This window comes from Mugil cephalus, chromosome 18 (genome assembly GCF_022458985.1).
Source record: "Mugil cephalus isolate CIBA_MC_2020 chromosome 18, CIBA_Mcephalus_1.1, whole genome shotgun sequence".
NCBI lineage: Eukaryota > Metazoa > Chordata > Actinopteri > Mugiliformes > Mugilidae > Mugil > Mugil cephalus.
This window is the reverse complement of record NC_061787.1, coordinates 9,154,708-9,182,182: the sequence shown is the minus strand read 5'-3', so window position 1 is coordinate 9,182,182 and position 27,475 is coordinate 9,154,708. Positions and strand designations below refer to the sequence as shown.

At 42.6% G+C, this 27,475-nt stretch overlaps 1 protein-coding gene across 8 annotated transcripts in view; it reads left to right on the top strand.

The window, feature by feature from the left end:
- Positions 1-27,475, top strand: part of cacnb2a (calcium channel, voltage-dependent, beta 2a) — a 66,586-nt gene that overhangs the window by 21,794 nt on the left and 17,317 nt on the right. For 4 of the 8 annotated variants that reach the window (XM_047568049.1, XM_047568051.1, XM_047568052.1 and 1 more), the window contains one exon: positions 23,302-23,421. In XM_047568049.1, the coding sequence (XP_047424005.1) occupies positions 23,302-23,421 (120 nt within the window). Of the gene's footprint in view, positions 1-889; positions 1,391-11,246; positions 11,567-20,193; positions 21,030-23,301; positions 23,422-27,475 lie in introns of those variants that run through there. The other 4 variants (XM_047568056.1, XM_047568050.1, XM_047568055.1 and 1 more) reach the window with 3 other exon arrangements.

The following is a 27,475-nucleotide window of genomic DNA, read 5'->3' as shown; positions in this document are numbered from 1 at the left end:
AAGTCCGTACACAAAATGGAAAATAGCCCCATTACTCACAGTCAACTTTTTAAAATAACACTCACGGTCTCTGGGATTAAGTGTATTAGTATATTCTCTAAAATATGCGTTTTCCATTTTTCCATTTGTGCCAAAACTGTCCATTGAAATATGCTTTTAGAGCCTTTAGTGTTTGAGATATTTTGCATCCAGTTAAGCCCCGCCCTTCAAAAAACATCACATTGTTTTCAAACCGTGAACGGGTCTGTGAGGCTGTTTATGGATGTGCATGAGAAATTGCATCATGAGTAAACTTTGGCTGATGAGAGTAGCTTTGGATTTTAGCCCTAATCTGGCTGGTTATTGTTGGTCTGGACCTGCATGTTCCCTGCAACCAGAAGGAGAAACGCCACCTGAAATGAAAAGAGCTTTTTGTTTGTTTCTTTTTTTTTTTTTAATGCTTACCAAACCTAGTGCAAACATTTTTTTTTTCCTGCAGACATTGTAGACTTAACGGTGCACTGATCCCAGGTATTGGCTTGTCTCTCCTATAAGCTTAATGACTTTGAGGGCCCGCATTCATAATCAGAGGAGTGGGCAGTGCCAGGCGGATTAGGACTCCAGATGGTGCTGTTACCGCCTGTCTGTCTGTCTGTCTGTCTGTCTGGCAATGGCTGTACAGCTGCAGGAGGTCACATGTTTTACTACAGCGGTCAGCTGTGCCTCTGCAGCCGAGCCACTCAGCATCACAGACTCGTCAGTGACACTGAGGCTGACTATCGTTTCTAACTATTGATAGTTTTTCTGGAGCTTTAAGGTTCGTGTATGTGCTGTGTGTGTGTGTGTGTGTGTGTGTGTGTGTTTCGGCGTTGTGTAGTGGCACACAACTGAGTGGACCATGCAACAGATGTCACAGTATCAAATTGAAGCTTAGCGCGCAGCCAGCTAAAGAAAAACACTTCAGCGCTAACCATGACACCGCAGAGCTTAAACACTTGACTGTGTTTGTGTGTCCACTCATGCCTGTGTCAGTGTGTGTGTGTGTGTGTGTGTGTGTGTGTGAGATCTGCCTTAGCGAGACTCTTCAGCGGGCTTCACTCCACATGAGGCATGACACTTGCCGTTGGATGAGCTCTCGAGGATGACCACATCTCGTTGCCTCTGCTTTACATTTCACCTCAGCTGTGACACCGGTCGTGTTTCAGAGCGGCAGTCGGTATTATCCCTTTTTGACTGAGGGAGAGAGGTTGGCTTTTTTCATGCCAGGCGTCAGCTGCTTGCACCCCTGGGTCATGGTACTCTGAACAAAAACCTGGGGATTTGCATAATTCATTACAGTCGCTGTGGAGCGGAGAGGCGACACAGGTGTCCCGGGCGTTGTGGGAGAACGAGCATGTCTAAGAAGCCAAAGGTAAAAAAAAAAAAAAAAAAACTAAAAAAAAAACAATATACAACCTGTCCTTGCTTTCTGAGTCAGCAGCTTACTTCAGCCAAAGCTTGTACTATTAGTTGTTGCGCTGGATTGTTTTGCGAAAGCTTTACCATCGGTCGTAGTGCTTTTTCTCTGTGTTCGTGAAGTCTTTGTGCGGTTTTGTTTGTGATAACATCCAGCGCGTCTGTGTGGTCTGTTGAAATGGGCCTATACTGCTGTCATTGCACTTTGTATACTATAAATTAAGTTGTTTTTTTTTTTAATCATGGATTGTTGTGGGACCGTGTCTGCCTTTTAATCCTGCAGACGGGAACTGATGCTCACCAGGCTCGTCCGTAGGTGAAAGACAAACTGCAGGGTCATCTTTCTCTTTCCGTGTGCGGATAATTTAAACAATGAACTAGTCGGTTTATGCAGCTAAATCCCACATTTGAAAACTGATTCAGATAATGTAGGGCAGAGTGATTTAATCTTTGTCATTTCATGTATCGTGCGGCGCCGTCTCCAAAGCTTCTGACTTATGATTCCTCCCGTCAAAGTAATGTCTGCTTCAAAAAAAGATTATTAGTTTTTCTTGTGTTATTATATCATATACATTTGTTTAAGGGAGTTGGACTATGTTGATAATTGATTAAATTTTTTTAAAGCCTAAATTCCTTGTGAATTTTCTGCTTTTATCTCATTGTGTGAGCTTGGCTTTTAGACACACACTGTACAACACTCTGAGGACCTGGAAAATATTCCTCACTGTTTTCTGCATTACATCGTACCTACATCATAGGTTAAATAGACTAAAATAAAACAGTGTTAAAATTGAATCGTTAGTTGCTGCCCTGTTCTGGGTGCACGAGTCCTCGCCAACAATCGTGTTTTTCGTTTACTTTGCCTTTTGAAGTTACTATCAGCTGAGAAACAGTGAAACAAGGTGGCTTGGAGGGAAATGTGTCCATGTGTTTTCAAACGAGTGCGTGACATCAAGAAAATGTGAACTCAGTCATAAAACCACTGGTCCACAGGGATCAAAAACTCTACACTGTAAAACCTAACACACAAATTTAATTGGATCTTCTTGTTCCTACTAACCAAAGATAAATATATAACATATATATTGTATCATAATTTTCTTTTTTATTTTAATTAAAAGTAAAAGGAAATAGTTATTCAGGTTGAAGCATCAACATACAAATGTCACATAATTTATAAGAAATACTAAAAAAAAAAAAACTAAATAAGTAAATATTTTTTCTAATATATTTTGCATGTTGTGGGAGTATTTTAACATTAATTGCACAAAACTTGCTTGTATTACGTCCCCTTGCAACCACTCTGTCTGAGATAATTTGCAGATTATCCTTTAGTGCTCGTCTGACTTTTTAATCCAGGACCATATCCACGTAATGGAAGACGCATCTGCCTTTTGTTTTAACCTCCTACTCCCCTTTTGTCGTGTGTTTCCTCGGGCGCTCTCATTTTCAGGCGAATCTCCTTCCTTTCTTCTTCTAGCAGACTAGTCACAGTTCACAGCATCTCTGCAGGGCACAAAGAACAACTTTGCTCATCTTCTAACCACGTTTCATGTCATTCCTTCTGTTCTAAATCCTGTATTGGTTGAAAGGCCGAAGCAGATTTAAATCTCCTTACTGAGAGAAGCAATCATCACAAAGTGAGTCGGGGGATCAAGTGGACACAAGCAATCACCCCTGGTCGCTGTTATTGTACGCTGTGTGGATTTTTGCCTCCCTAACCATACAGATGCATAGGCTGGGACGGCAGTAGCTTTTTGAACCACTTAGAGCTCTGTGCATGAGTCGTGTTTGAGTAAACGATGCTTTATGTCATTTTCTTTTGATTTCAGAAAAAAGAAATTCAGGCGAACCCAACAGCTTCTTATTTTTTAACCGTGTGCCAACTTTGATTACTTTTGCGATAGAACTTGATGCACACAAATGTGCCTATGCTAGTGTTAAAACATGCAGAAACGGATGAGGACGGACTGAATGTCTTGTGTGAGAGAAAACTCAATGCATCACAAGCATGATTTATAATGGAACTCTTGTATTTTTGCTCCAGTGACTCCTTATTTTTAGAATTTAAAAGCACAAGAAACATAATTTCAAATCTGCGCTGACAACAAAATGGAAAATTGTTTTTCAGGAGAAATATTTAAAACAAGATTTTTTTTTAAAAGAAAAATACAAGACAGGCATAATAAAGTAGTGCTTGACACTTGCTAGAAGGAACAAGATGTGCTTCCAATATGAAAGAAAATCTGGAGTCTAGACACTGGTGGCGCTTTGAGGATGCAGCAAATTTATAAGAGCGTAACTTCTGATCTGAGGGCTTTTGGTGGAGGTGAACAGAAAAAAACAGAGAGACAGTAAAATAAATGATTGAGACCAAAATAGTTTTTTGAACCAGGCTGTAAACATGTTTAATAATCCTGTAAACTTGGGCTTTTTAACATGGGGGTCTATGGGGATTTGCTCCCTTTTGGAACCAGCCTCAAGTGGCCACTCGATGAACTGCAGTTTTTTACACTTGTGCATGGGCTTCAACGCTCAGACCTGGAGGCTGCCATCTGATAAGAGCTCATTGGCCTCAGAGACAAATGTTAATGTGCAGCTCTGTGTCACTAATATGATGATACTTAAGGTCATCGCAAAAAAAAAAAAAAAAAAAGGCTTCACAAACAGTACCCACTGGTGATCAATTTATCATTATTTTTAATCGGGTACATTTTCGAGAACAGATGACCCTACGCTATGTGTGCACACATGTTTATATGTTCGACTTGTAATGTCTCTTTGTCCATCGTGTTGAGTGCATACACAGCTGCAGTATTTTGCATAAACGCTGGAGCGCGTTACACCCTGCCTGTGTGTTCCTGACCTGTGTATCGGTCACAACGGTCCCACTTTGCTGGCTGAAGAGTTTTTTTTTCCTATGACTCCATGTGGAACAGCCGATGCGTTGATGTGTTCAGCGAGCGTGAAGTGACTCAGTTAGCGCCACACACTGCACTGCAGCCGCCGAAACCTCGCGCGCGGCCGTACATGTCAGCGCTTCAGAAGTCATAAGTGTTCGCTTCTCTTAGCCGTCCAGAAACTCTGAGCTCATGATCTTCATTCCCCTCGGCATGCTTGACAGGCTTCCCTTGTCTCCACACACTAAGCGCATCTTTGGATGGGTAAGCTTGACTTTTAGTTGGCTTCGCTTTGCTTCTTCTGGGATTATATTTGAGCCGAGAAATGTATTTTAAGAACAGACGAGGTGCCTCGTTTGTATAATGTGTGCGTAGGTTCATTGAGGGCTATTCTCAGGTTGTGTACACATGCTAGTGGGATGCCCTTAGGTGAGACGGGGAAACAGCAGCCAAACTCTGGAGGCAACAGGAAACACAACAGCTGTGGCTTCTACCTCTTTTTCTCTCTGTCTCATCCTCTACCTCCATCTAGTTTTTCCTCATTCTTCTCTTCTCCTCCACGTGTCTCTGCCTCTTTCCCTCTCTCCTTTCCTTTCTCTCATTTTCTGTAATTAGAGATGGTCCCAGGACTCAAGTGGCTTGGCATGTGCTGTAGCTAGGTTACCTCAGTCAGATGCTGGCTGCCGGCCCTGGGGGTTTCATTAGATGTGAATCACAGTCACATCGGACCCAGCATGCCTTCTCCAGTCTTATCTGGGTAATTTACATCAAGATCAGTACAATCCATCTTTAGATTTTATGGAGTGTTGCTCTTTTTTTAAGTTCTGTTGGGTACCTGGTTAATGGTATTTCAGTGCCCTGACATTTTTTTTTTTTTTACAAATACAAAATATGTTTTCATCAAAACCTTAGAGAGTCTCTTTCTGCACTCAAGGGCGTGTAGTAATTTTGCAAAGAATGAAATGCTTTCCCTCCCTCCCCATGCTCCTTTCTCTTATCTGCTAACCAGAGCACCCTGGGCTTCCCAGGATGGCAGCAGCCCCTCCGGCTCTGTAACCGTGTCGGAGCAAACTGGACTCTGGACGCTTTAAAGGAACAGACTGACAATTCGGGAAATACGTTTTCTCAAATGCTCAAGTGTTAGATTCGAAAATCGATTCTACTTTTGTTGCTTCAGCACATTTAATATAAAACAGCAGCAGTCAGCTCGGCGTAAAGAAATGTGTCTAAATTTTCTCTGCTTGTATTGAAGAAACATTACGTAACCTCTTTATTAGAGAAGCTGGAGGTTTTTTTTCTGAACTAGCTGCTCCTTGTATCCATTATTTGTGCTCTACTTACTTTTTCTGGCTGCAACTTCATATTTACCATTAGGCATGGAAGGAGTACGACTTTTCAGATCATCCCCAACGAAAACGAAAGAAAGACAATAATGAAACTATTCATTCTGTTGAAATAAAACACGTTTTAACAACTTACGTTCAAGAATAATTAGGAATGAGATGTTGGCGCGGGGCATTTAGAGAAATTTTAGCCACAGATTCAGTCATATACGTGCACAGAAAGTTTCACGCTTTAATTTAAACTTCTAACAAACATCTAAGACAGACTAAATTGTTTGTCTTGGATATTTCTGGTCACAGGGGGTTACAGGATCATCTGAACTCAGTGCCTCACTTGTTTTTCACGCTCTCCTTAAAGTAGGGTAAATAAGATCACATAGGGTGATGGACTACTGGGGGGTATTTTTCCAGGCATCGTGAAAGATTTATGCAGCAGCACTTGAAGACCTCTTGGAAAGTTTAATTTGTGTAATAGCATTCTTGGCAAGGAAAAAAGCCTTTTGGAGGGGCCCTTTTGACATTTCCTCAGTGATCTAATTGTAATGTATTTTAGGGCATTAGTGGTATTTTTAAGATTACTAAACATCATTTGTATGGACTCTTACAATAGCACATTTGACAGAAAAGAGAACTGTGTTGATATCGCTGGATACTGTGTCTGTTGCTGGCCGTATGCCGCGGTCAAAATCAATCCATAGTCGCCAGTATCTCCTTTTTTGCGCTGCGTCATGATGTCTCCAGTGTTATGATAGTCGTATTGATGTAATGCAGATTAAGTCCCGAGCTGAGGTGTTTTATCACTGCTGTTTGGCATTACTGAGAGGTTTTTGTTTCGGGCTGTTTACTACTAACGGTGGGTGGTGGTCACTGCGAAGCCACACTAGCCTGAAACCGAATGACACCTGTGTCCACTCCTGATTTGGCAGTGGACTGGACTGGTGCCTCGAGAGCAGGTTCCCTCACAAAGAGTGTGATCCCTGCAACGCTTTCTAAAGCCGGACAGTGTACACGGAGCTGCCCGCTGACTGTAAATGACTCTTTGGGGTCTTTCCCTTGAGATTGAAAATGGGATTTAGGATCAGCAGGCAGGTTAAATATGACTGCACTCTAGGGAGAGGTCATTGAAAATAATTAAATGTAGTGACCCCATTTCTTTATATATCGTGATATTTTTTCTTCCGATACAATATTGATTTTGAATGTGTTAATATCAATTTTAAAAGAAAAAGAAATTTGTCATGTTTTGAGCCGACCATGAATGACTTACGCACCTCCACCACCACTTTTTCCATACTCCCATTTAAGTGCAATAAATTGGAAATGGATCATTTGGATTAATATTGTTTTTTGACTCAATTTGTCCAATGAATTATCACTGTCATCTGATGTACATATACATATATACACATATATACAATGTGTATTTTAAGCTGCATCTAAAATTCGTAGAATATTGCAATTTCATAATATCGTTATAATGTATCGTATCGTGACTCAAGTATCGTGATACGTATCGTATCCTGAAGTCCTTGCCAATACCCAGCCCTAATATACAACATCCACAAAGTATATATAAATGTCTGGTTTTATATACTGTATAGCAGATAGACAGTATTAAGCATCAATTAAATAATATAATATATACTTTGCATATCCTAAGGTTTTTCCACCCATCATCTCTTCATGTTGCTGAATTTCATTATGGTCTCTTGTCACGTGGCTGCTGGCTCTTTCTTTCTGTTTGCTACTTTACAGCTTCTCAGCTGTGAGACCAAAACAGACAAATGTCTGCTGTGTGCATGAAAGACACTTAAGGGAATTTTGAAATACAGTGAGTTGGTCCTGCCAAATAAAAGCTGGAAATTTTAGAACAATAGATTTTTTTCTTATTCTGATGCATACAACGACAAATCAGTCATAAATTCCTTGAATATGCTGTTATTTAAATAACACGTTAGTGTCTTCATGCAGTACAGGGTCTTTAATATCTACTTAATAAAAGGAAACAGCTGGCAGCAGCTCTTTTCTTCAGAGTGAAACACACTGGGATGTTATATCGATTCCCCCTTGTGGTCCAATTACTGTATGGTGGTTTTGTAAGCTGTCCTTGTTGGCCTTTGTGTGCTTGTCAGAGTGAATGCCTGCTGACGTCATTATGTGCATGTATACCGATCGATAAGCCAAATGCAAGGCCGGCACTCATTTCCCAGCTCTGGCAGAACTGGAAGACATTGATCTGTCAAATCCCATTTAGAGAGCTCATTTGGAGGGAGTTGATAATTGCTTTTAGCAGTGAAGAATGTCATTATATGGTATTATATTCATATCATTGTGAAATAAAGCTACAAATCTGGGCTATAACTTTGTTAGAAGGAGCTACAGATGATCATTGATCTATCATAAAATCACTAATCTCTTTGATTGTACAAAATGTGTCCCGATCCTTATTATTTTAATCTCACTACATGTTTTATCGCTTTAACTTTCTCTCAGTGTGTGGCAGACTTCACGTACAATAGTCATTTTTAGTGCGTATTTAGAGACACCACATCACACTTCCTGATCAGATGTCATCACACTCAGCATGTTGAGTTTTTTTTGCTCCGGGGCTGAACTTAATTGGAGTCTGCTTTTCACCTTCATTTACCTTGACCTCGTGCATCCACAGCGGGGCTCGGATTAAGCCACAAACTGTGGCAGACTGCGTGAGGAGGCATCTGTTCTGTCCCACATTCATTCTGTTGCAAAACAGCAACTCTGATTTAGGGAGTAATTGATACTGTGCTGGTACAGTGTTGCATTTAATCATTTGATTCGATTTGCTGAGAAAAAGCCTTGACGTTCTCTACGCTAAGCTCTTGCGAATTGTTGTGTGAATGTAAATTTGGATTTCAGATAATCAGGAAATAGCTGAATCAAGAGTAGAGCATGGGTGTCACTTAAAGCTCTGTGGTCCGTGTACTCGTGTGCCAGATATGAACACAACTTTCAGTTTGGTTGAGCATCACGGCTACACACAGAAAACACTGTCTTATTAATCTATATGTTGAGCCACACTGCTGCTGTCAGACAAGATGTCCTCTGGAGTCTATTCTACATTAACTAAACAGGCAGTTATGTGATTACAGAGTAGGTCGTATCAGTCTGTTGGTATGTGTTCTCACTTGAAATGCTATAGGGAGTGAATGCAGACGGGCTGAGGCCAACCCTCCCTAATACTAATCGGGCCCAGCTTTTGAAAAATCAGTTCATTCAGTTTCTTGACGTCGGTGGGTAAGAACAATACCTATGTGTCATTAGTTCAGTTCAGTTGAAATACTATGTTTGCCCAAGTTTGCCCAAGGAAACCCAGGAAGTGCGTACCTTCCTTCCCTTCACAAGCCACCACGAAGGGCGACAGCAGGAGGCGAGGGTTGGGTTCTGTTTGGGGATCCACCACAAGCTTGGGTTAGAGGCCTGAGGCAGGAAGAGCCACCTTCCTGCGGCCATCACGACCCGCCAGGAAAGTCTACAGTAGGAACAAGAACAAACTTGACACAACAAGACCCAGAGATTCAGTTCAGTTATATTTATATAGTTTCAATAATACAAATTGTTACGAGATGCTTTAGAAGAACCGTCCTGAAACCTCCAGATCAAGCCTGAAGAAACCTTGAGCAGAACCTGCCTAAGACCGGCCGGGTAGAACTAAGAACAGCAGGAGAAATAAAATAAACATAAAGTTATCAAAGATACATACATCTGACTAAAGAAAACACGTAAAATCAAAAGGTAATAATAATACGATAACATGGTACTGGATAGACGTAGCACAACAGAGGAGCTGGGGAGGAGGTGGGTTGCTGAAAGGCTGATTAAGCAGAAAAAGAGGCCAAAGTGGGGCGTATGTACATAGGGCGCGCTGAAAACTGTTGTCCAATAGGAGGCTTTGAGGAGGTCAGCTGATTGAAGCAGCATTGCTGCTACCATTAATTTAGGCTTGAAGACAGAACTAATGCCATGCTCAGTTTTGTTAAATATGAAGCTGGAGACAGCAGCTTGTTAGCTCAGCTGGAAAAAAAAAACTATTAAAACGCAACATGTCATTTGTTGTATTCGGTTTTTGCACAGATTAAATCCATGAAATACAGCACTGTCAGATTTTGAGCCGTTGACACAACACTAGCCTTGTTCCCATGTTTCCAATGTTGCTGACTGTAGCTTCAAATTTAGCATGTACACCAGACAGCAATTTTAAAACTTTAACGTTTCATTGTGTTATACATAAGGGAAATTAAACCTACTTTACAGTATATAACACATGTCCTATAAACAGATTCAATATAAATAGCATGTAAAATACTTGATGATTTTGCATTAGACAACAAAGTCCCTCTCCAAACGAGTGCAACAGGATTTTAAACCATTGTCGTGGTGAGATGACGATCTCGCAGTTTGTCACGTGCAGAACACACACCCTGGATGATAATCCTCAGAAGGGGGTTAACCCTGATCAAACACAATATAATCTAGGATTTAGGCTGGGCTGCCCAGAAAACATTTTCTCCCCACTGAGAAAAAAAAAAAAAAAAAAAAAAAAAAAAAAATACACAAATCTGGGTTTTACCAGAGTGTCAAATAAAGCTCAGAGCTTGTATGACCTTATAGGTTGGACATAAAATTGCACAACTGCTTATTCCATCCTCATCTGCCCCACTGAGTAAGAAGGTTTTGAGTGTTTTTTCCAGTGACTTAGCCGCATTCCTCTGCTGCTGCTCCTGTTTTATAACAGGACATTTTGCATTCGTTATGGTTTCATTTTGTTAACCCATGACGAAGCTTTTAACTCATGTTTTGACTCATGTTTTACCACAGTTAGATTATTCAACATCTACGCGAGCTCTGACGTAACGGCAGCGTGATTACAAAGCTCACTTCACAGCTCCAGTGTCTCTGATGTCAGGTCATAAAGAGATGGATCTGCTGCGAGTTTCTTTCAAGTAACCACTACAGTTTTACAGTTTCTTGATGCATACCAGCTGCAATCTGTCACTGGATTACTTGACCGACTTTTTATGTCGCTATAATTTTATAGATGTAAGAGTTTTGAAGTGTGCTACGTACTATTGTTCCTACAGAGAGACTCGCTTTCGACCTACTTTTTGCGCGTAAAGTTTTGTGCGATCAAATGACCGAACGGAAAATTTCAATGGCTTTCGTCTCGTCGATGATGAAAGCAAATATGGCATTTTGTCGATGTAGTGAAGATAATTGCTTCCTGACGTTTCGGTCCCAGCAACATGTGTTGAGACTGTACAATGAGTTCAGATCCTTTAACCTCCCTCTCTGCCGAGTGCAACCTCTTGAAGGCAAAGTGGAACACATGTAAGCTTCCCAGATCACACACTCGCACACAGACATAAAAAGCTTCTGCAGCTGCTTTTGGTGCTTTCTGGAATTTTCAGGCCGTCCCCGTTGGCCGGAGTTCTTACTTCCTAACTAGCTGTGTGTGTGTGTGTGTGTGTGTGTGACGGAGAGTGTGTGTGGGAGGGGAGTGGGGCAGAGGGGCTTGTTTTTGGGGCTGGAGGACGTTCGCGGTGCTCTGAAGGAGTGCTCTCCCAGCGTGGGAAAGCCGCTTGTCTTTTCTCTGCCTCTCAGGGACGAAAGTAGGCCAAAAGACGGGCTGAGAGGAGCTAACTTTCTCCTCTGGCTCCAACTTTCTCTGTGCGGGCGACAGAGGCAAAGCGGCTCCCCTCTGCAGCTGGAACGAGGGGATTTGTAGCAGCGAAGCAGTAGGAGTTTGTGTACTTGAAGAGAAGATGGGCAGCAGCTGAGGAGAGTTTCTCCCAGCCAGGCTGAACAGTCAATAGGGCAGAAATGTATCACTCTGGCAGTGAGGAATCAGATCTGGTGAGTTTGTATAAACATTTTTTTCTGCAACTCGGACTGTGTCCTCTGAAACTTTTCTGAGCCCGTGTGTCCTTTAAACAATGAGGCAAGACTTGAACTGAAGGCGAATGGAGGTTATTAGTGCAGGATTTAAAAGGGGCAAAAATCATTCAATTCCCGTGTCTCCACCTTGTCGCTTTTAGTTAGCGGGGCTCTTCCTCAAGATGCACACGCTAACTCCGTTGCAGCGTGCTGTTTTCAGACAAAGAGGCTCATATGAGAGTGACTTTGCGAGCACCACCGCACGACCGCTGCTAGCTTAAAGTGGGAAGCCGAGACGGTGGGTAACAAATAGAGAGAGGGAAAGAACGTCAACAGCCAGGGTGAGTTATGTTTTTATGTACAGAGACCGGTAGAGAGCACAGTATTTTAGAGTTAGCTTAAAGTTCCCTCTCAGTAGTTTACTTTAGTGTGGAATTTAGGCATAATGACAGTAAATCTGTGGATGTTGTGTTCACAAATGTTTCTAGTCAGTATTTCCCCTTGTGTGCTTGTGTTGGCCTGTGTGAATAATACATTGTTGTTGCTGTGCTTTCCCAGTGACAGTAATCAATGATCATCAGCCACCACATACTACTGAAAACCCATCGGACTTAAAAAGACAGTTTGATAAACATTGTCCCCATACACCCTAATAATAACCCTCCTAAAACCATTTGGAAAATGCAGACTTTTCAAAAAATAAAAATAAAAAGTTTTAGGACACGTAGAAGACATCTGGCATGTGTTCACTTTGAATATTTCTTCTCTTTTAAATCGAAACAAGATCATACAGAATATATATAACATCACTAAGATTCAGTTTTAAATGCATTTAAAGGGAAAACAGAAGGGGTGGGGTTAACCTCAAACCAGCCCGGTGTAAACTGACTATGTAAGTGGTCAAGACTAATTAAAGTAATTTAATCATGTATGATTCAGTGCTGGTGTCGCATGTCTAAGTTCAAGTGTTTCTTAGAAGCCGGTTTTTGTTTGTGTTGCTCACTTGCTCCTCTAACTATTCCTGGTTGCTCTTCACATATCTCTCGGAAACCCAGTTATTCACACACGCACACACAGAAGCACTTGTTTGATTATATAAGGACCGTGTTCATGTGACTGACTGAACCCGCTGGTCTCTGCAGCTGCATCCACTTGACTTGGCTCAAGCAGCACATACTGTATCTTCTCAGACCGTGTGTTTAAGTGGTGTCGCAGTGTGAATATCAGTCTGTCACTGAGGGCTGTGAATAGGTGGCTTAACATGGCTGATTATCAAGCGCTGCTCAGGGGATAAAACGCAGGTCAGACATGTGAACTGGATGAAAACGACCAAGTGCAACACTATGTTCAGCATGTGTGGTGAACTGTTTAATAATGAGCGGTGTCAAACTCAATTGAGGGCCGGATAAAATTAAGAACTGACTCCAAATCATGGGCCGACCAGAATAGACATGTGGCATGTTTGCCAGCTCAGGAAAGTTGATAGAATCCATGCAGTCAGTTTGTTATTTTTCAAGACATTGTGAGATTAAAATCCGCAGTTTGTTTTCCTAACGCCGCCTGTATGTTGTATGAATCGGCTGTTATCGACCTGAATTGACGCCAGAATAAAACGAGGCCAATGTTGTAGGGCTAACCACGGGGCTAAATTAGCATGCCAAGGTCGTGTTAAATATGCTGCTGTTGCCACGGACACTTTCGTGTGTCTTTATGGTAGTATGTATATTAACCAACTGATGTTTAACTATAGTGGTGTTGTCATTTATATTTTAGTAAGTTTTCTGTTTGCTACTATGAAGCAGTAGGCTAACCGATTAGCTGTCTGCTAACTTGTACAGCATTATATCTTTGCTTAACAATACATATCTTAGTATTTTGCACTCTGATGCTTGTAGCTTGAGCTTTTATGGTTCATATGTGGTTTAATTTATGTTTTCAGGCGGTTGAATGCACGTCTGTGTGCGTTCACACCATAGGTGACATAAGCTACTACTTTGTCAGCCTTGCCAGATACATTGACACCACTGTCGAACTGGATTTGAATGTATATGTATATATTAAACACAACAATGGGCGACACGTACACATATGAATGGTTGACAATGGTGACAATGACAATGGTTGACTGTGTCAAAAAAGCTGAAACCAGCTCAGCTTTCATGTTGCAAGGTACAGACGTGCCAAACTGACATCAAAGAACTAGCCGCAACGTAGCCTCGTGTCATGTCATGTTGTGCGCATCGCAAAGACTACAGCCGACGTCCAGCTTGTAGATATGTTATGTGTCTGTATGAATGAAAATAACTCTTCATACTGGCATGTGGCAGTAGCCTGTATTTGTCATAAAAAGGTGAAACTGGAGTAGCTACTATTAGCTCGGAGGCTAGAAAGCTCTAAAGAGCTTTATAACCACCGTTAAGAGCTGGAGTCTCCGTAATCGTCCTGATCAGTTGGTCTACAGTTCATTTATTCTAGCTGATCATGTTGCTGTGAAAACGTGTGGATTTGAATGTTCAGACTGGATGAAGATGTGAAATAAGAGGAGTCATTTGCCGTTTTGGTTACCTTCATCAGTTTTTCTCTCTTTGCACTGGTTCATTAAGCTGAACAGCCGATAAGAGAGACTCTTCTCATCGACTTGTTTCACTGCCATTTCAACGTGGTGAATTGTTTTAAATGTCATTAAGAGGGGTCCAATTTGTGACAGCGTCTCCAGAGACTAGGGTCACAGGCTTTCACTAGGACCCTTGACGACCCTTAAGCTAAATAAGCCATCATAGCATCAGTGTGGATACTTTTCAGATTTACTGAAGAAAAAATAAACACCAGCGCTCTACTTATGAGCTCTGGCGCTTTCAACCATATCTCCCAATCCTCGGTCATTAGCATATATGCATTTTTATGTAGAGAGAGGATCTGTACTGCAGCAACGAATATAAATTGCCTGTGTGGGCTTTCTTTCCCCAGATACACTTAGAGGAACGTTTCTGTTTTACTTATCACAGAAATATTAGGGAAATACCCTTTTGGCAAAGAGACCAGTTTTTCATAAATCACACATTTTTTCCAAAAATTGGCCCAGAGAATACAATTTATGCGTGTAGGAATAAAAATAAATGAGGCTGAAATCGTTTTACTCGTGCACGGTCCCAGCTGTAGGAATGGTTTGTTTTGCCCCACTGAAGATGGTTAGCAGCTCGTTCTGCTCTCTGAGCCAGTTCTCATCAATCATCCGCAGCCCGCTTCATACACCAAGAAACTGCCAGAATATTGATGACGCAAGCAAGAAATAGCAGCACAGAGCAGCCCCCATCTTCCCTACTGTATTCCCTCGGTCCGTCATCATCCTATTATGGTCCTGTGTTTCCTGAGAGGAACCTAAAGCAGTTAGATCTCGCTGTGAGGGCATTCACTGTTAATGACAGGAGTGTGTCTCAGGGGGCTTTTGCTGCTGGTTGCAGGTAATATTTACTGGAGGAGAAGGATTAGCACATCATTTAGCGGTGTAGTAGTGGATCGTTCACCCGGCATTTGTCTTTCTGTAGTGTTGCAGGGTTTGTTGTTTTGTTTTTTTTTTGAATGACTGTCCTTGAGATGCAGTCACATGGAAGCAGAACTGAAGCAAACATCCAGATCATAAATGTTCAATTGTTGCACATAGTGCAGAATGGCACCTAAAAATGATGAATGGGTTCATGTTTTATTAATAACTTAAGGTTATAATAATATCTTGTACCAGAATGCCAATATGTGTGAACTTAATCCTATTTTAGGCTCACTCTTATTAGAAATATTTCAATGACATTTGGTTTTGACACTCTTCACATTTGGAGAGTGGAATTACTGGCATTGGTCGTCTTCCAGCAGGTCAAGATTTTACAGTCAAATAACTGCAAACTTAATAATAAATTATCTCCAGTAGCATGCTAAGCGCAGAAAACTGACATTAAAAAGAACTACCACTAACAAATCAGCACTGTGAAGTCTCAGATTCTCTGTGTCTGGACCTAAAAGTTGCACTTGAACACACCACAAAGACTACAGCCAACAGCCAGCTGGCATCTACTTTATATGCCTGCGTGATAGGAAATTATTTTACTGGGAAACCAGAAGAGCTACCATTAGAGTCTCCTACATCATGCTGATCGCTTCGTTTACAATTTATTTCTTCTAGATGTTCATGTTGTTGTGAAATCATGTGATTATTATTTGAATGTTCAGATGAGATTAAGATGTAAAATTCAACTTTGCTGTTTCGTTTACAGTCATTCCTTCCGTTTCTGTCTTCATGCAACGGTTTGATAAACTCACAGATCCTCTGCAACGACAGCGACACCAACCAACAAGCTGCCGACCGTCGTGGTTGGTCGTGTCATAACCTTTATGCTAAATGGTTGCTCATTGTCATTGTGAGCATGTTAGCATTTATATATGGAAATAGACTATTCTATATGTAAAAAAAATCAATATCTAGGCCACAAAATAGTAGAGTTGTGGCTCTTTTGTGGTTTCAAGCCCTCATGACACGTGGCCTTTTACTACGTTTCTAGGTAGACTTAGTCATGTGACTGACAGCCAGTGCGTCCGTCACCTCTATGGGACGATGCACTTATCTAATGCACTGGCACATGGAATGCTGGGTAAACACTTTTTTTCATAGGCCCGTCGGTGTCACCTTCACATCCACGCGGCCAATACGTCTTTTGCCACGCCAGAGAGATCATTACTCCTCCCCCCCTTTCCATCTCTCCCCTCATTTCTGTCGTGCACACTTTCCTTTTCTTCCGCAGACGCACTGACAATCTGTTTCTCTTTACCTTTCTTGCCCAGTTAGTACTCAGTCCTCTGCTTGCGTTGAGTATTAGTAATCATTTCTTGTAGCCATCACGCAACTCTCACACTTGGCTGTCATGTCTACTCCCATTGTCTCCGTCTGACGCTGTTTGTGGAACGATGATTTAATTGACTTTGTGTTGCGCTGAGTGAAGTGGCAGTGATGGACAGATGGCTGGGAAAAGAGGCTTTGGTTCCAGCCAAGAATGAGTCATGCCAAGCTTGAAACAGCAAGCACGCTCACTCAGCCCATTGTCAGCCCGCTGCAGTCAGCTACAGTCCGTCAGCCAGAGCTGTAGATGGCTTGGCACGAGCATTAACGTTCATTCTTCAATCATGATGCGGTACGTGAGGGATGCTGTGGAGTCCGACCACACTGCCTCATTAATTTTAGAAATTTGACTGCTTGTTAGTTTTTCCGAATTTTAAAATGAACGCTTGCTGAATATTAAAGCTTAGGTTGGTGTTACTTGCGGGTGAAGTTAACAGACTGTACAATAAACTGTTGGTTATTCATGACATAGTTGTTCTTTGAATCCTTTTCTCAGTTTTAGTCCCTTTACTGGCAGGCTTTATGGCTTTCACTTAGCTTTTTAAGACTAACAAACTTTGCTGACTCATAAATGCCGATAAGTGCTACTAAACATACATTTCTACACCATTACGTTAGTAAGTTAGCTGCAGGCTACATCAGTCCCACAGTTCTCTGCTGTATTATGTAGGGTTTGGTCAATCCAGGCCATAGAAAGTCATTATTTCCAGTTGCTCTTTGTACTAGTGGAAAATGCACTGCTTCATCATATCAAAACATTTACATATTCCACATATCAAAAAGGCCAAAGCCAGAGAGCAACTGAGAGGTAAGAAATGGGAAATGGTGAAATGAAGTGCAAACGGGACATTTTGGGAAGCTACAAGGACGAGGTACAAGTCAGAGAGTGAAGATCCTGACTATATCACCCAGTTACAGCAGTCACATATAGGGATTTCGTAGCAGTGGCTTAAAATGGGAGGTTTTAGATGGTGCAACGGCTTCGTCATTGAGGTGATCCTGTCAGATGTAGATATGGGTAGAATCAGCTGACTCAGCATCCTCTTTCACTGTGGCTATTACCACTGGGATTTGTATGTTCCAGTGTAATGATCACTGTGCCATTGCTGCATCTATTTCATTGGTGGTCTTGAAGCTAGGGCGCCACGTGATCATTGCCCATTAGATTTCCTCTATCATCTCTTTACTGCTTTTCTACTCTACCCTCCAAGTTGCCAGTAAACAAAGATGCATATTAGACTTTTAGCCCCAAAGCACGTTGCTTGCTGTTTATGTATCCAAGTGAATTGTATTTCCTAAATATATAACTCCAGCTGACCTTCTTTTACCTCAGTTTTTGGATATATGGTAACCTGGATTACAGAGAATCTTCACAGGTGTCTTGATGTTCCCAAGAATAAAGTTATTGTAGTAATAATAAAAAGAACGTTTGCCTTTAGGAGAACTGCTCTGTTGGGCAGTACTTGTGATAAATAGTAATATTGTTTAGCTGGTGGATATTTTCCATTCCATCCAAGTATTTGATCGTAAACAACATTTAGCCGAATTTTGACCGGATGGCAGCGCAAGATGAAATGTGAATGCATCACCCAAGTCAGTGAAATTCATCCCGTTAGAAAAAAAAACTACGACAAATTGACCTAATTTTGGCCCCAGATAAAATGCCAGGATGTAACCTGACACAGTTCACTGTGTGTACCAAGTTTTGTCCCGGTCCATCCATCAGTTGGACATTTCTTTCCAACATGCTGTACAGGAAAGCATTGTGCTGAGAACCAACATGCTACAAGTGTGGTTGTGTGATTTACTGATCATGCTGGGGAGAAAATATTGGCAGGAAGAGCCTCTTTTAAACAGAAGATGCTCCAGGTTTCCGAGAACCAATCTTGAGCTGAGATGTGTTTCACCAGAACACAGAGTTCCTGACACTTTTAGCGCGGCTGTGATATTTAGTCTGCTTGCTGAGCCCAAAAGCTTATCCCTCCTCGTGGATCAAAACAGCATCATACTGCTGTTAGATTATTATTAGTGACCTGTGTGTGGGAGACACAGTGCTGTCAGTATCAGCACGGCGGCAGGTCTAAAGGTCGGCCATGTCAGGCGGCCTGAGGCTCGTTCTGTCCGTGCAAGTTTTTGTCAAAGTTGTCGTCAGAGTGCCGCCTTCACAGCTCCACCAGCCACATTCAGAGCATCTGTGCCCTGCCCTTAGAGCTCCGGCGGCTAGTGTCCACGCACCGTATCTAAACATATGTGACCAACGCACAATTTCCCGACACTATAGGACTATGTCTTAGTCTACTGTTTGTTTTTTTCCTGAACTGCTGTTGGAGCAGTGGTGAGTTAAGTATTTGATCATCGTTAGCGTCTGACTATCCAGTAGCCTCCTCAATAATTAGATCACGTTATAATTTTCTCTTTATCTCTTTATCTATATTCAAAACATAATCTACCTCAGGTAATCGCCTTCCTCATTAGGCTAATTGGTCTTAATGAGCTGAAATTACATTGTTCTCTCTGAGCCCTTTCCTTCACGTCAGTCCTTGCATGTATTTTGCTGAAAAGACCTGGAGCAGATGGAGCCCCGTCAGGTGATTGGCTCTGATAAGAACCAGTGATTATCATGTCGTCCTTTGATCTACAGTTAGTGGTCCTTGGGGAGCTCATGTTTCAACCTCCGGGCCCTTCGATTGACCCCCGACCCCTCTGACCTCACACAACATCTATAGGAAGAGAATCGCGTTTGCAGTTCAAATAAAGAATCATTCTTAATTAATCCTCTGCAGAGTTAAACTAAAATTTTAATTAACGATGCAATTACTCTCGATTGAGCTGTGTGGCTTCGCTCACATATGAATCAGCTCTGGCTTTCACCTCAGCTTCAGACTCCAAATTCAAGAGGAGATGTAACGATATTATCAGACTTGCTTTGTCTCTCACATGCATATAGAACAAATGTCTTACTGATGATTTAACTGATTATTTCTCTTGCCTTTCTGTCTTTCCCTTCTATAAAATGTCAGCGCCGTGTTTACCAATTTGTAAACAGCTTCAGATCTAGTTTAAATATTTTACTTGGGAGTTTTCACGTGTGCTGTGGACCGAAACGATAAGCTGGCTGGCTAATCTAACAGCCTAGAGACAGGAAGTCTAATTATACGTTTAAGTCACTGATTAAGCAAAAAACAATGTGAAAAATCTATCTGACCCTTTTCTGTCTCCAGCGCATTGTTGAGAGGTTTGAGGACACAATTTTGCATTTAAGATAACAGGTCAATATAAAAGAAGAGCATCCTTGTGTGTCTATTTGAGCAGCAGCTTTAAGCGCGTCTCGTCTTTGATAGTAATGTTGTTTAGTAGACGCCAACTGTTTCATTGCATTCATTTCCTGAATTAAAACTGAAAACAGAGACGTTTGCTTTTTGCATTTTACATTTTTGAGAACTAATGCAAGAGGATACTGCAGAACTTAATGCAATATACTGGAGAATACTGGAAGTCTGCAGACATAATGATGATAAATCATTGTCATTAGACATGCTTGATGTGCGCAAGGATTTTAGCGCATTGTTTGTAAAGCATATAGCACACGCGTTGCCCGGCGCTGACGGCTGCACATGCAACGAGCAGATGGATTGACTGCAAGGGGTAACTGAGGAGAAAAAAAAAAAAATGAGGGGAGTGACGGAGGAGGAGGAGAAGGAGGGGTGGGTAGAGACAGAGATAGAGAGGCAGAATCACTGAAGTAGCACATGAGAGCTTGTGGTAGGGAGTGAACAGGACAAACACTGACAGGCTCCGCCACAGAGAGCGAGAAAGGGGGAGAGCTCGCAGCACCTTAAAGGCGCCACCAGCGGCTTCATTAGCATTTGAAGGAGAGTTGGTCACACATTGCAGCCACGCCGGGACTCATGTAGACAAACCGCTGTTACCCATCGCCTGTGGAGCGGCGCAGGGCATCCTACAGCAGAGGAGGACAACAAGGCTGGAGCCCAAGCTTGGAGAAGAGGATGAGAAGCATCACTGCCACCTGACTCATACCGGGAGTCAGCCTCAGCACCTGCAGCGGCAGACTGAGCGCTCTGGCTATCAAGGAGACCGGGGCAGACGGGGAGAGAGCTGCTGAGATTATGCGCGGGGCAGAGAGCTCCTGTGGATTCCCCATCTTTGGCAACAGCAGCAGCAGCAGGGGGAGCAGGAGCCGTGGCTCTACGCAAAGCAGCCGAGCTAGCTGGAGCTGCAGCACAACAAGGAGCTCTGACTCTAAAGCTATTCATTTATCCAGAGATGAAGGTAGCATTTGCAGCCAAGGTGTAACAGGGACCACATGCGGATGTAGCCACAGCGTTGAATGTACCTGTAGCCACAGCAGCGAAGGTAGTTGCAGCGCCGGTGCAAAGGTGTCCACGGCGGTGCAGTTAAAGTGTAGTAGTTGTTGTAGTAGTAGCAGGGGGGGCAGTGGCTCAGGACACTGAATGACCAGTGTGGCTGATGAAGGCCACCTGGATCCGCTTGCTGAAACGAGCCAAAGGAGGTCGCGTCAAGAGCTCGGATGCCTGCGTAAGGGGATTTTTAATTTTTTTTTTTGTGTGTGTGTGTGTTTACAACATGAAAGTTTTTATTAATGCATGCACTGATGTCTTGTGCATTAAGTCCGTGTTTCTCCAGCGCATCCATCATCAGCGAGTGTGGTTGGTGTCAGTGTGGCACGGCTGTGTGTTGCGTGATGATGATTAGAAGTCGGGCGTCGTTATCAGTTATGGCTGTCAGACTCTGGGCAGAGCTCCATATCACCTCCCTCTGACCCACTGGGACGGCGTCCTCGATCGCGCTCCATCTTCAACTATTACCAGATGCAATAATCATGGCAGGACAGGTGTCTTCACCTGCTCTTTCAAGGCCAAATGGAAGAGTAGATGAAGCAAAGATAGAGCTTGACGTGCAATCAGTAGTCAATTTAATTGATGTTGTCATGGATATTAAGATTAAGCAGATTTTGAAAAATCTCAAAGACATAACAGTGTTTTAGATTTTTGTTTATGTTTTGAAAAGCCTTTGGGAGGTTGAATATAATCACGCAATGACAGCAAATGCTGCTCATGGATAGTTAATGAGCTGGCTTTCAAATGAGTTATTCATCTCAGGTACAAAGTGGGGAGGATGAGAGACACGGGGACGAGTGATGAGCAGCAGGGCTTTGTTTAAGATGGAGGACATAAATATGGATAACCTTGTATTATCTGCAGGACATGTGTCGTCTCCGTACATAAGTCAGGAAGCGTAAGTGGAGAGGTGGGAGCGGTTTGATCCTCCTTTGTACCTATGTGATGGCTGGGCAATTCTAATCAGGCACAGAGGGAGGGAGGCTATTTTTAACTCAGACAGCAAAGTGCAATGGTGCAGTGGGATGAATGAAAGCGTTTGTGTGCGTGTGTGTGTGTGTGTGTGTTATAGTAGAGCGCAGGTATAAGATGAGACTCAGTCAAAAACCCTGTTTCTATTCATTTATTGTGATCACTGGCTTTATTAAATGATTTTCAACATCCTCATTAAATCATTTCTTTGAAAGATTTTAATTGTTGTTTAGGTCACAAAGCCAAAATCCAGCAATTGATTAACTACATATTTGATCAACATTTAAATTCAATTCAATTAAGCAGATATTTAGGTAGCCAACTAGCTTGTGGGCTAGCCAAAGCTAGCTGTGGCTAAAACAAAATTGACTTTACTCCACTCAAATATAGTCTTTATTTTTAATAACACCTCAGAAGTTTAGATGTTGCAGAAAAAAGAATAAAACAACAAGAGTTCAAGCTACTCAACGAGAATAAAACAGTAATGCAAACTATTATGCTAACTAGCATATCCTAGCCGAGTGGTGGTAAACACCATGTTTAGCTAATTTTAAATCACATATTTAAATGTATTATACTGTAAATCAATCTGTTCTATTGGTTTCAGTGTGATTATTAATAAACAGTAGATGTATATCCTGATAGAGGTTGAAGAGCACATTTTGTAAATCTGTACTACTTCCCTTCAAGTTTTTGTAGTTGCTGCGACGAGTGGTTTAAAGGTCAACACAACACATTATACTATATGGCAGTTGCACGAAAGCATTAACTTCAGCAATTATTGATGATACGCGTTTATTTTTGACAGCACATCTGACGTGAATGTGCATGTAATGGTGTGCACCGGTGCACTGTGCTCAACAGCGTGTGCTAGGTACAAACCCTGGTATGTGTGAGCGTTCGTGTTTATGAGTGGATCTGTCACAACCACATATCACGCAGAGCCGTACCAGGACCTGGTGTTCCTCAACATCTTCCCCAGTGTTTGTCACGGAAGGATCACAACAAATCTGCAGGCGAGCAGCTGAGAGAAGGGCTCAGGACAGACAAAGAGCTGCTGGTGATATGATTGTGTGGGAGACAGTTTGTGTCCTTTGGCATCCGTGTCCATGGTTTACTATAGGTTCAGCCAGCACATGTTATTTCTTCGTGTTGTGATAGGGAACAGAATTACATGTACGAGCCTTTTGTGTTTATTATTTAATGAAATAAATTAGATTCCTGTGATGATCAGAGTTTAACACCTCAATCTGTGTGGGGGTGTTTGCACATTTGTGCGTTGCGCAACCTCCGAAGTTTAACATTTCTCAGAAGAGCGAGGGCAACGAAATTAAACTTTTCTCCGAATATCTTTGTGATGCCGTTAAGGACCACCGCTTCTCAGCTCATAACACCTGTTGTTTTTAAAGTGTGAATCCGAATGGATGGGGTTGAGCGCTGCGCGTCGCTGAAATGCTGCTTTTTCCGTGTCGTTGCAGGGTTCGGCCGACTCCTACACCAGCCGTCCATCAGACTCCGATGTGTCCCTGGAGGAGGATAAGGAGGCAGTGCGCAGAGAGGCAGAGCGACAGGCTCAGGCACAGCTTGACAAGGCCAAGGTTGGTATCTTAAACTTGGTCAAAAGTCACCCATGCTAACCTCTAAAGCAGGGGTCTTCAATGTTTTTTAAGGCTGGTATATGTATGAATAATTGACAGATTCAAGTATTAACATTAAACATTGCTAAATGTACTATAGCACTGTTAGCTTCCCTTATGCTAACATTGCAGCGCGCTTCTGGATTTCACCTGGGGACTGAACAGGATCTCGGCCGATTGCAGGGAACCTGACGGAGTCAGGGTGTAATATGCAGCCTCATGATTGGCTCAGCAGTGATATGGGCGGGGCCTACTGTGTACAGGAGGCTTTGATTGACAGGTCCAGTGTGACGCTGTTTGTGAAACGGTTGAGACAGCTCCTGTATCGCTAAATGAGTGAAGTGCTGACTGAAACATAACGTCTTCTGCCTCCATTGATCCCTTTACTAAAATATCATGGATTCATGTTAATGTGTATTTAAAGAAGCTGATATACGCCCCAAAGAAAATACACAATTTAAGTATTGTGTAAAATAACTTTGCAGGTGTTTTATAAAATACATTCTTTAAGTTTAGCTTGGTAGAGTTAGACACATATTTGGTGTGATGGTTAAGGGTAACGCATTACGCCGGCGAATGTCCCTACAGTTATAGTGATACAAATGTTTGTTGTACAGAGGAAAAACTGGTTTATTATGCTTGAATGAATGATGGTAGGCATCACTCAAATTGTAGCATAAACTTTACACGGGTCTGTTTGTTGTTGGAAAGCTGAGTCTGCTTCCTAGTTGGTTTCTTTTCTTAGCCCCTGATGTTTTTCCTTCTTTCAGAATGACATGCAGCTTAGCTAACTCATTCTCAGTCTAGTTGAGGGGGGGGGGACACTAGTCACATTCAAAGTCGACGCTGCTTATCTTTAAGCACATATTTCTCATGTCGGCCCCATCAAGGTGACCTACTCTCCTCCTCGTCGCCGCTAAAGCGATAACAGTTATTGACGCGGTGTTCAACTAATCATTGGGTCATTGTTTTCAGACAGAGCTTCTAGATGAACTTGAGGACTGTAAGGGGACATTAGAGCTGATTTCAGCTGGTTTCTCACGTGAGGAAAAGGGCCTGGTCGGGGGCTGCTGATGTGAGAGGTTAGGGGCCTCTGAGGGCTCAGCGTCACTGTTTATCAGAGCCAAGCCTCGACTGCTCTGCTCCGCTCTGGGCCACAATTAGCAGTATATAAACAAACACACACATGACAGAGCAGGCTTGCCTTTGCGCGACAGGAATTGCAATCAGAGCTCGCTTCCACACAATCACTCAAATCGCTGGCACCGTTAAGATTTATGCCTTTGATCTGTGAAATAATTCTGCTATCTTCAGCGCACATTCTGTTCTCTTCCTGCTTTGCCGCTCATTGGATAGCTAGCAGTGTTTTATCCTTGCATATTAATTCAAGCAAGTGTCAGAAAAATTGATTTATTGCCTTTTGCAGGGTGTTTAGTGTCTATAACAGGTAGTTCGCACATTAGCCATAAGCCTTGAGCTTTAGGCTATCCATCCATTACAGCAGACATTTTTCCTCTTGCGCTGTGTCTCAGCCTCGCTGGCAAAGACAGATCATTCCAGCAGATCTATGTTGTTATTTTCCAGAGTCACCCTCTCTGGCTCACTAATTAAAAAGATAAGTTGGCTTTATAGATAACCTGGCGTAGATTACCCCTGCTGGCATTTTACATGACAGATGACTAGTAGAAAATAGCCCCTCCGTGGTCTGGCCACCGGAGAGAGAGCAGGCCGGGGTCAGAGGAAGTGCAGACTCTCTGACTGTGAGCCTTTATGGGCAGTAATTCACAACCACTTCCCTTTAGTGAGATTTATTCTTTTTGGTGGAGTTGGACAACGCGTTCTTCATAAAATCATTTCTCAAGTTATTCTCCCATTCTTCTCGCCTCTGCTGCGACTTTTTCAGCGCCCGTCGTCTCATTGTTTCAGTTTCACAGTTTGGATTCACCTTCTGCTTTCATGACGTCCTCTATTATAGCAGGAGCTTTTTTTTTTTTTTTTTCACTGTTCCTGTCGCTGTTTACAATCTGCTCGGCATCAGACAGCAAACAACACGAGTTAAGGGGCTAGCTGGTGAGAACAAAGTGGAGCATTTAACAGATAAAGGCACATATGGATTGGGCGGAGAACAAAACTGAGCTAAAAGCAGAAAGAAAAGCTGTCAGATGTTTTGACAGTGGCCGACGGCTAATCAGTATTCCCAGTATTTTTGGTAATAGGTGTCGTTTCTACATTTTCACAGCTTCGGTAACGTGAAGAGTCAATTAAAATCTACAGTGGCTTGAGGTTTAAGTAGTGGAGTACTCAGAAAGCTTTGAATAACTATTTGACTTTTGGAGCTAGTGAACACACACTACAAGTCAAATAATTTAATCTCACTACAATTATACACTGCAGGCAAAATGGCACGCAATAACTGGCAGCTGCAGTGGCTCAGTCCAGTAAAATATACTCAAGCAACCTCGGATAATTATAGAAATATTTTCCCACACTAAATTAATGAAGGCTGTGGTTCCCTTCATGCCGTATAATAAAACATTACGCAGGCTCTCTGTACTGCCTGAGGTCAGTGCACAGAGGGGGGGAATTCGTTTCAGATCGATCCACAGCATTCAAGGTGAAACAATGTGGGAATCCTGATTTATAGCGAGAGGTTCTTCCTGCGCCGCTAATGGAAAGTCTGTGGCAAGTCACCAGCAGCAAGGGCAGGTGTTCAGTCGGCCAACATAAGCACAGAGAGAACTGGGAGGTCTTCTCCGATGAAATATGCATGGAACGGTGTAGGAGGAACATAGTGGGCTCTTAATTGGCTGTTTGTCCACAGCACCATAGCTTCTCATTGGTTTTGACTTACTCTTCCTTTACACTGCACCCGTCTCCACTCCTTTGCCTTGCCTCGTCCTCTATTTTGGCCATCTCCTCTCCTTCTCCTTCTCCTTTCCTCGTCCTTTCCTTTCTCCCCCCCTCCTCCCTTACATCTTACCCAGCCTCCAACCCTCCGCCTCCGTCCTTCTCCCTCACTCGCTGCAGTCAATATGGCATCCATAATGAAGGCCCGCGTTACGTAAGGAGAAGCAGAGCAGCATGGGCTCGTCCGGGAGATGAAGAGGTACCATACAGCAAGTGTAAAAGGTGCCATTATGTACAGATCTTGTAGTCACCTGTGGTACACGGTGGCCTGTCAGGACGTGCGTGTGCGCGCGATTGCCTACATCTGTAAAACGTCATTAGGCGGATAGAAAGCCTCATCTAGACAGCGGACCATGATGGATGAAGGCAAGCCGACCGGCTGGGAGACGAAAAGAGGCGGCAGTCGGTGACACAATTGAGACAGCGTATATACATGTATACTAATGGACCTCTAACCATCATAGAGCCATGTGACTCAGTTCACTTAAAACACCAAGGACTCTGTGTCCTCTACAGGCCCAACACACACTAGATTGGATGATCTCCTCAATGTTGCACACACACACACCAGCTTACAACCTCCACTCCATCGAATATTTACATCGCTGTCGGCACGAGGAAAATGATTCCAGGAGGATTTCTCTAATGTATTATTTACGTAATCCCTCGTTGTTCGCCGCCGTCACTTCACACCTGTTGTGTTTCAACGAGGCATTACTGGACAGAGAAAAGCACGATAAAGGCCGTTGCCACCTGTAAAGCCCCTCTTGAAGCCTGCTGATGAATTACACTTCTCAGATTTGCGTGTGTAAAATAATTTTAAATGAATGGAAAAGTGCTCGTCTGTAAAAACCATTTAATCTGATATTGAGACTTTGAACTGGCGACGTTTAAGGCAAAAGAAACAAGTTATTAACATAATGTTTTACTATCCATGCTTCCACTTTCTGTTTACCTTTGGGTTTTTTTTGTCTACCGAACACTACATTCACCAGCTAGTCGCTAACTGTGTCATTCAGTTGTTTGTTCTGAGCAGAAGGTTTTGTCACTAAATCCCCAGAACCAAATACACGGTAACATATTACCAGCGTTTCACCACATTTTACTG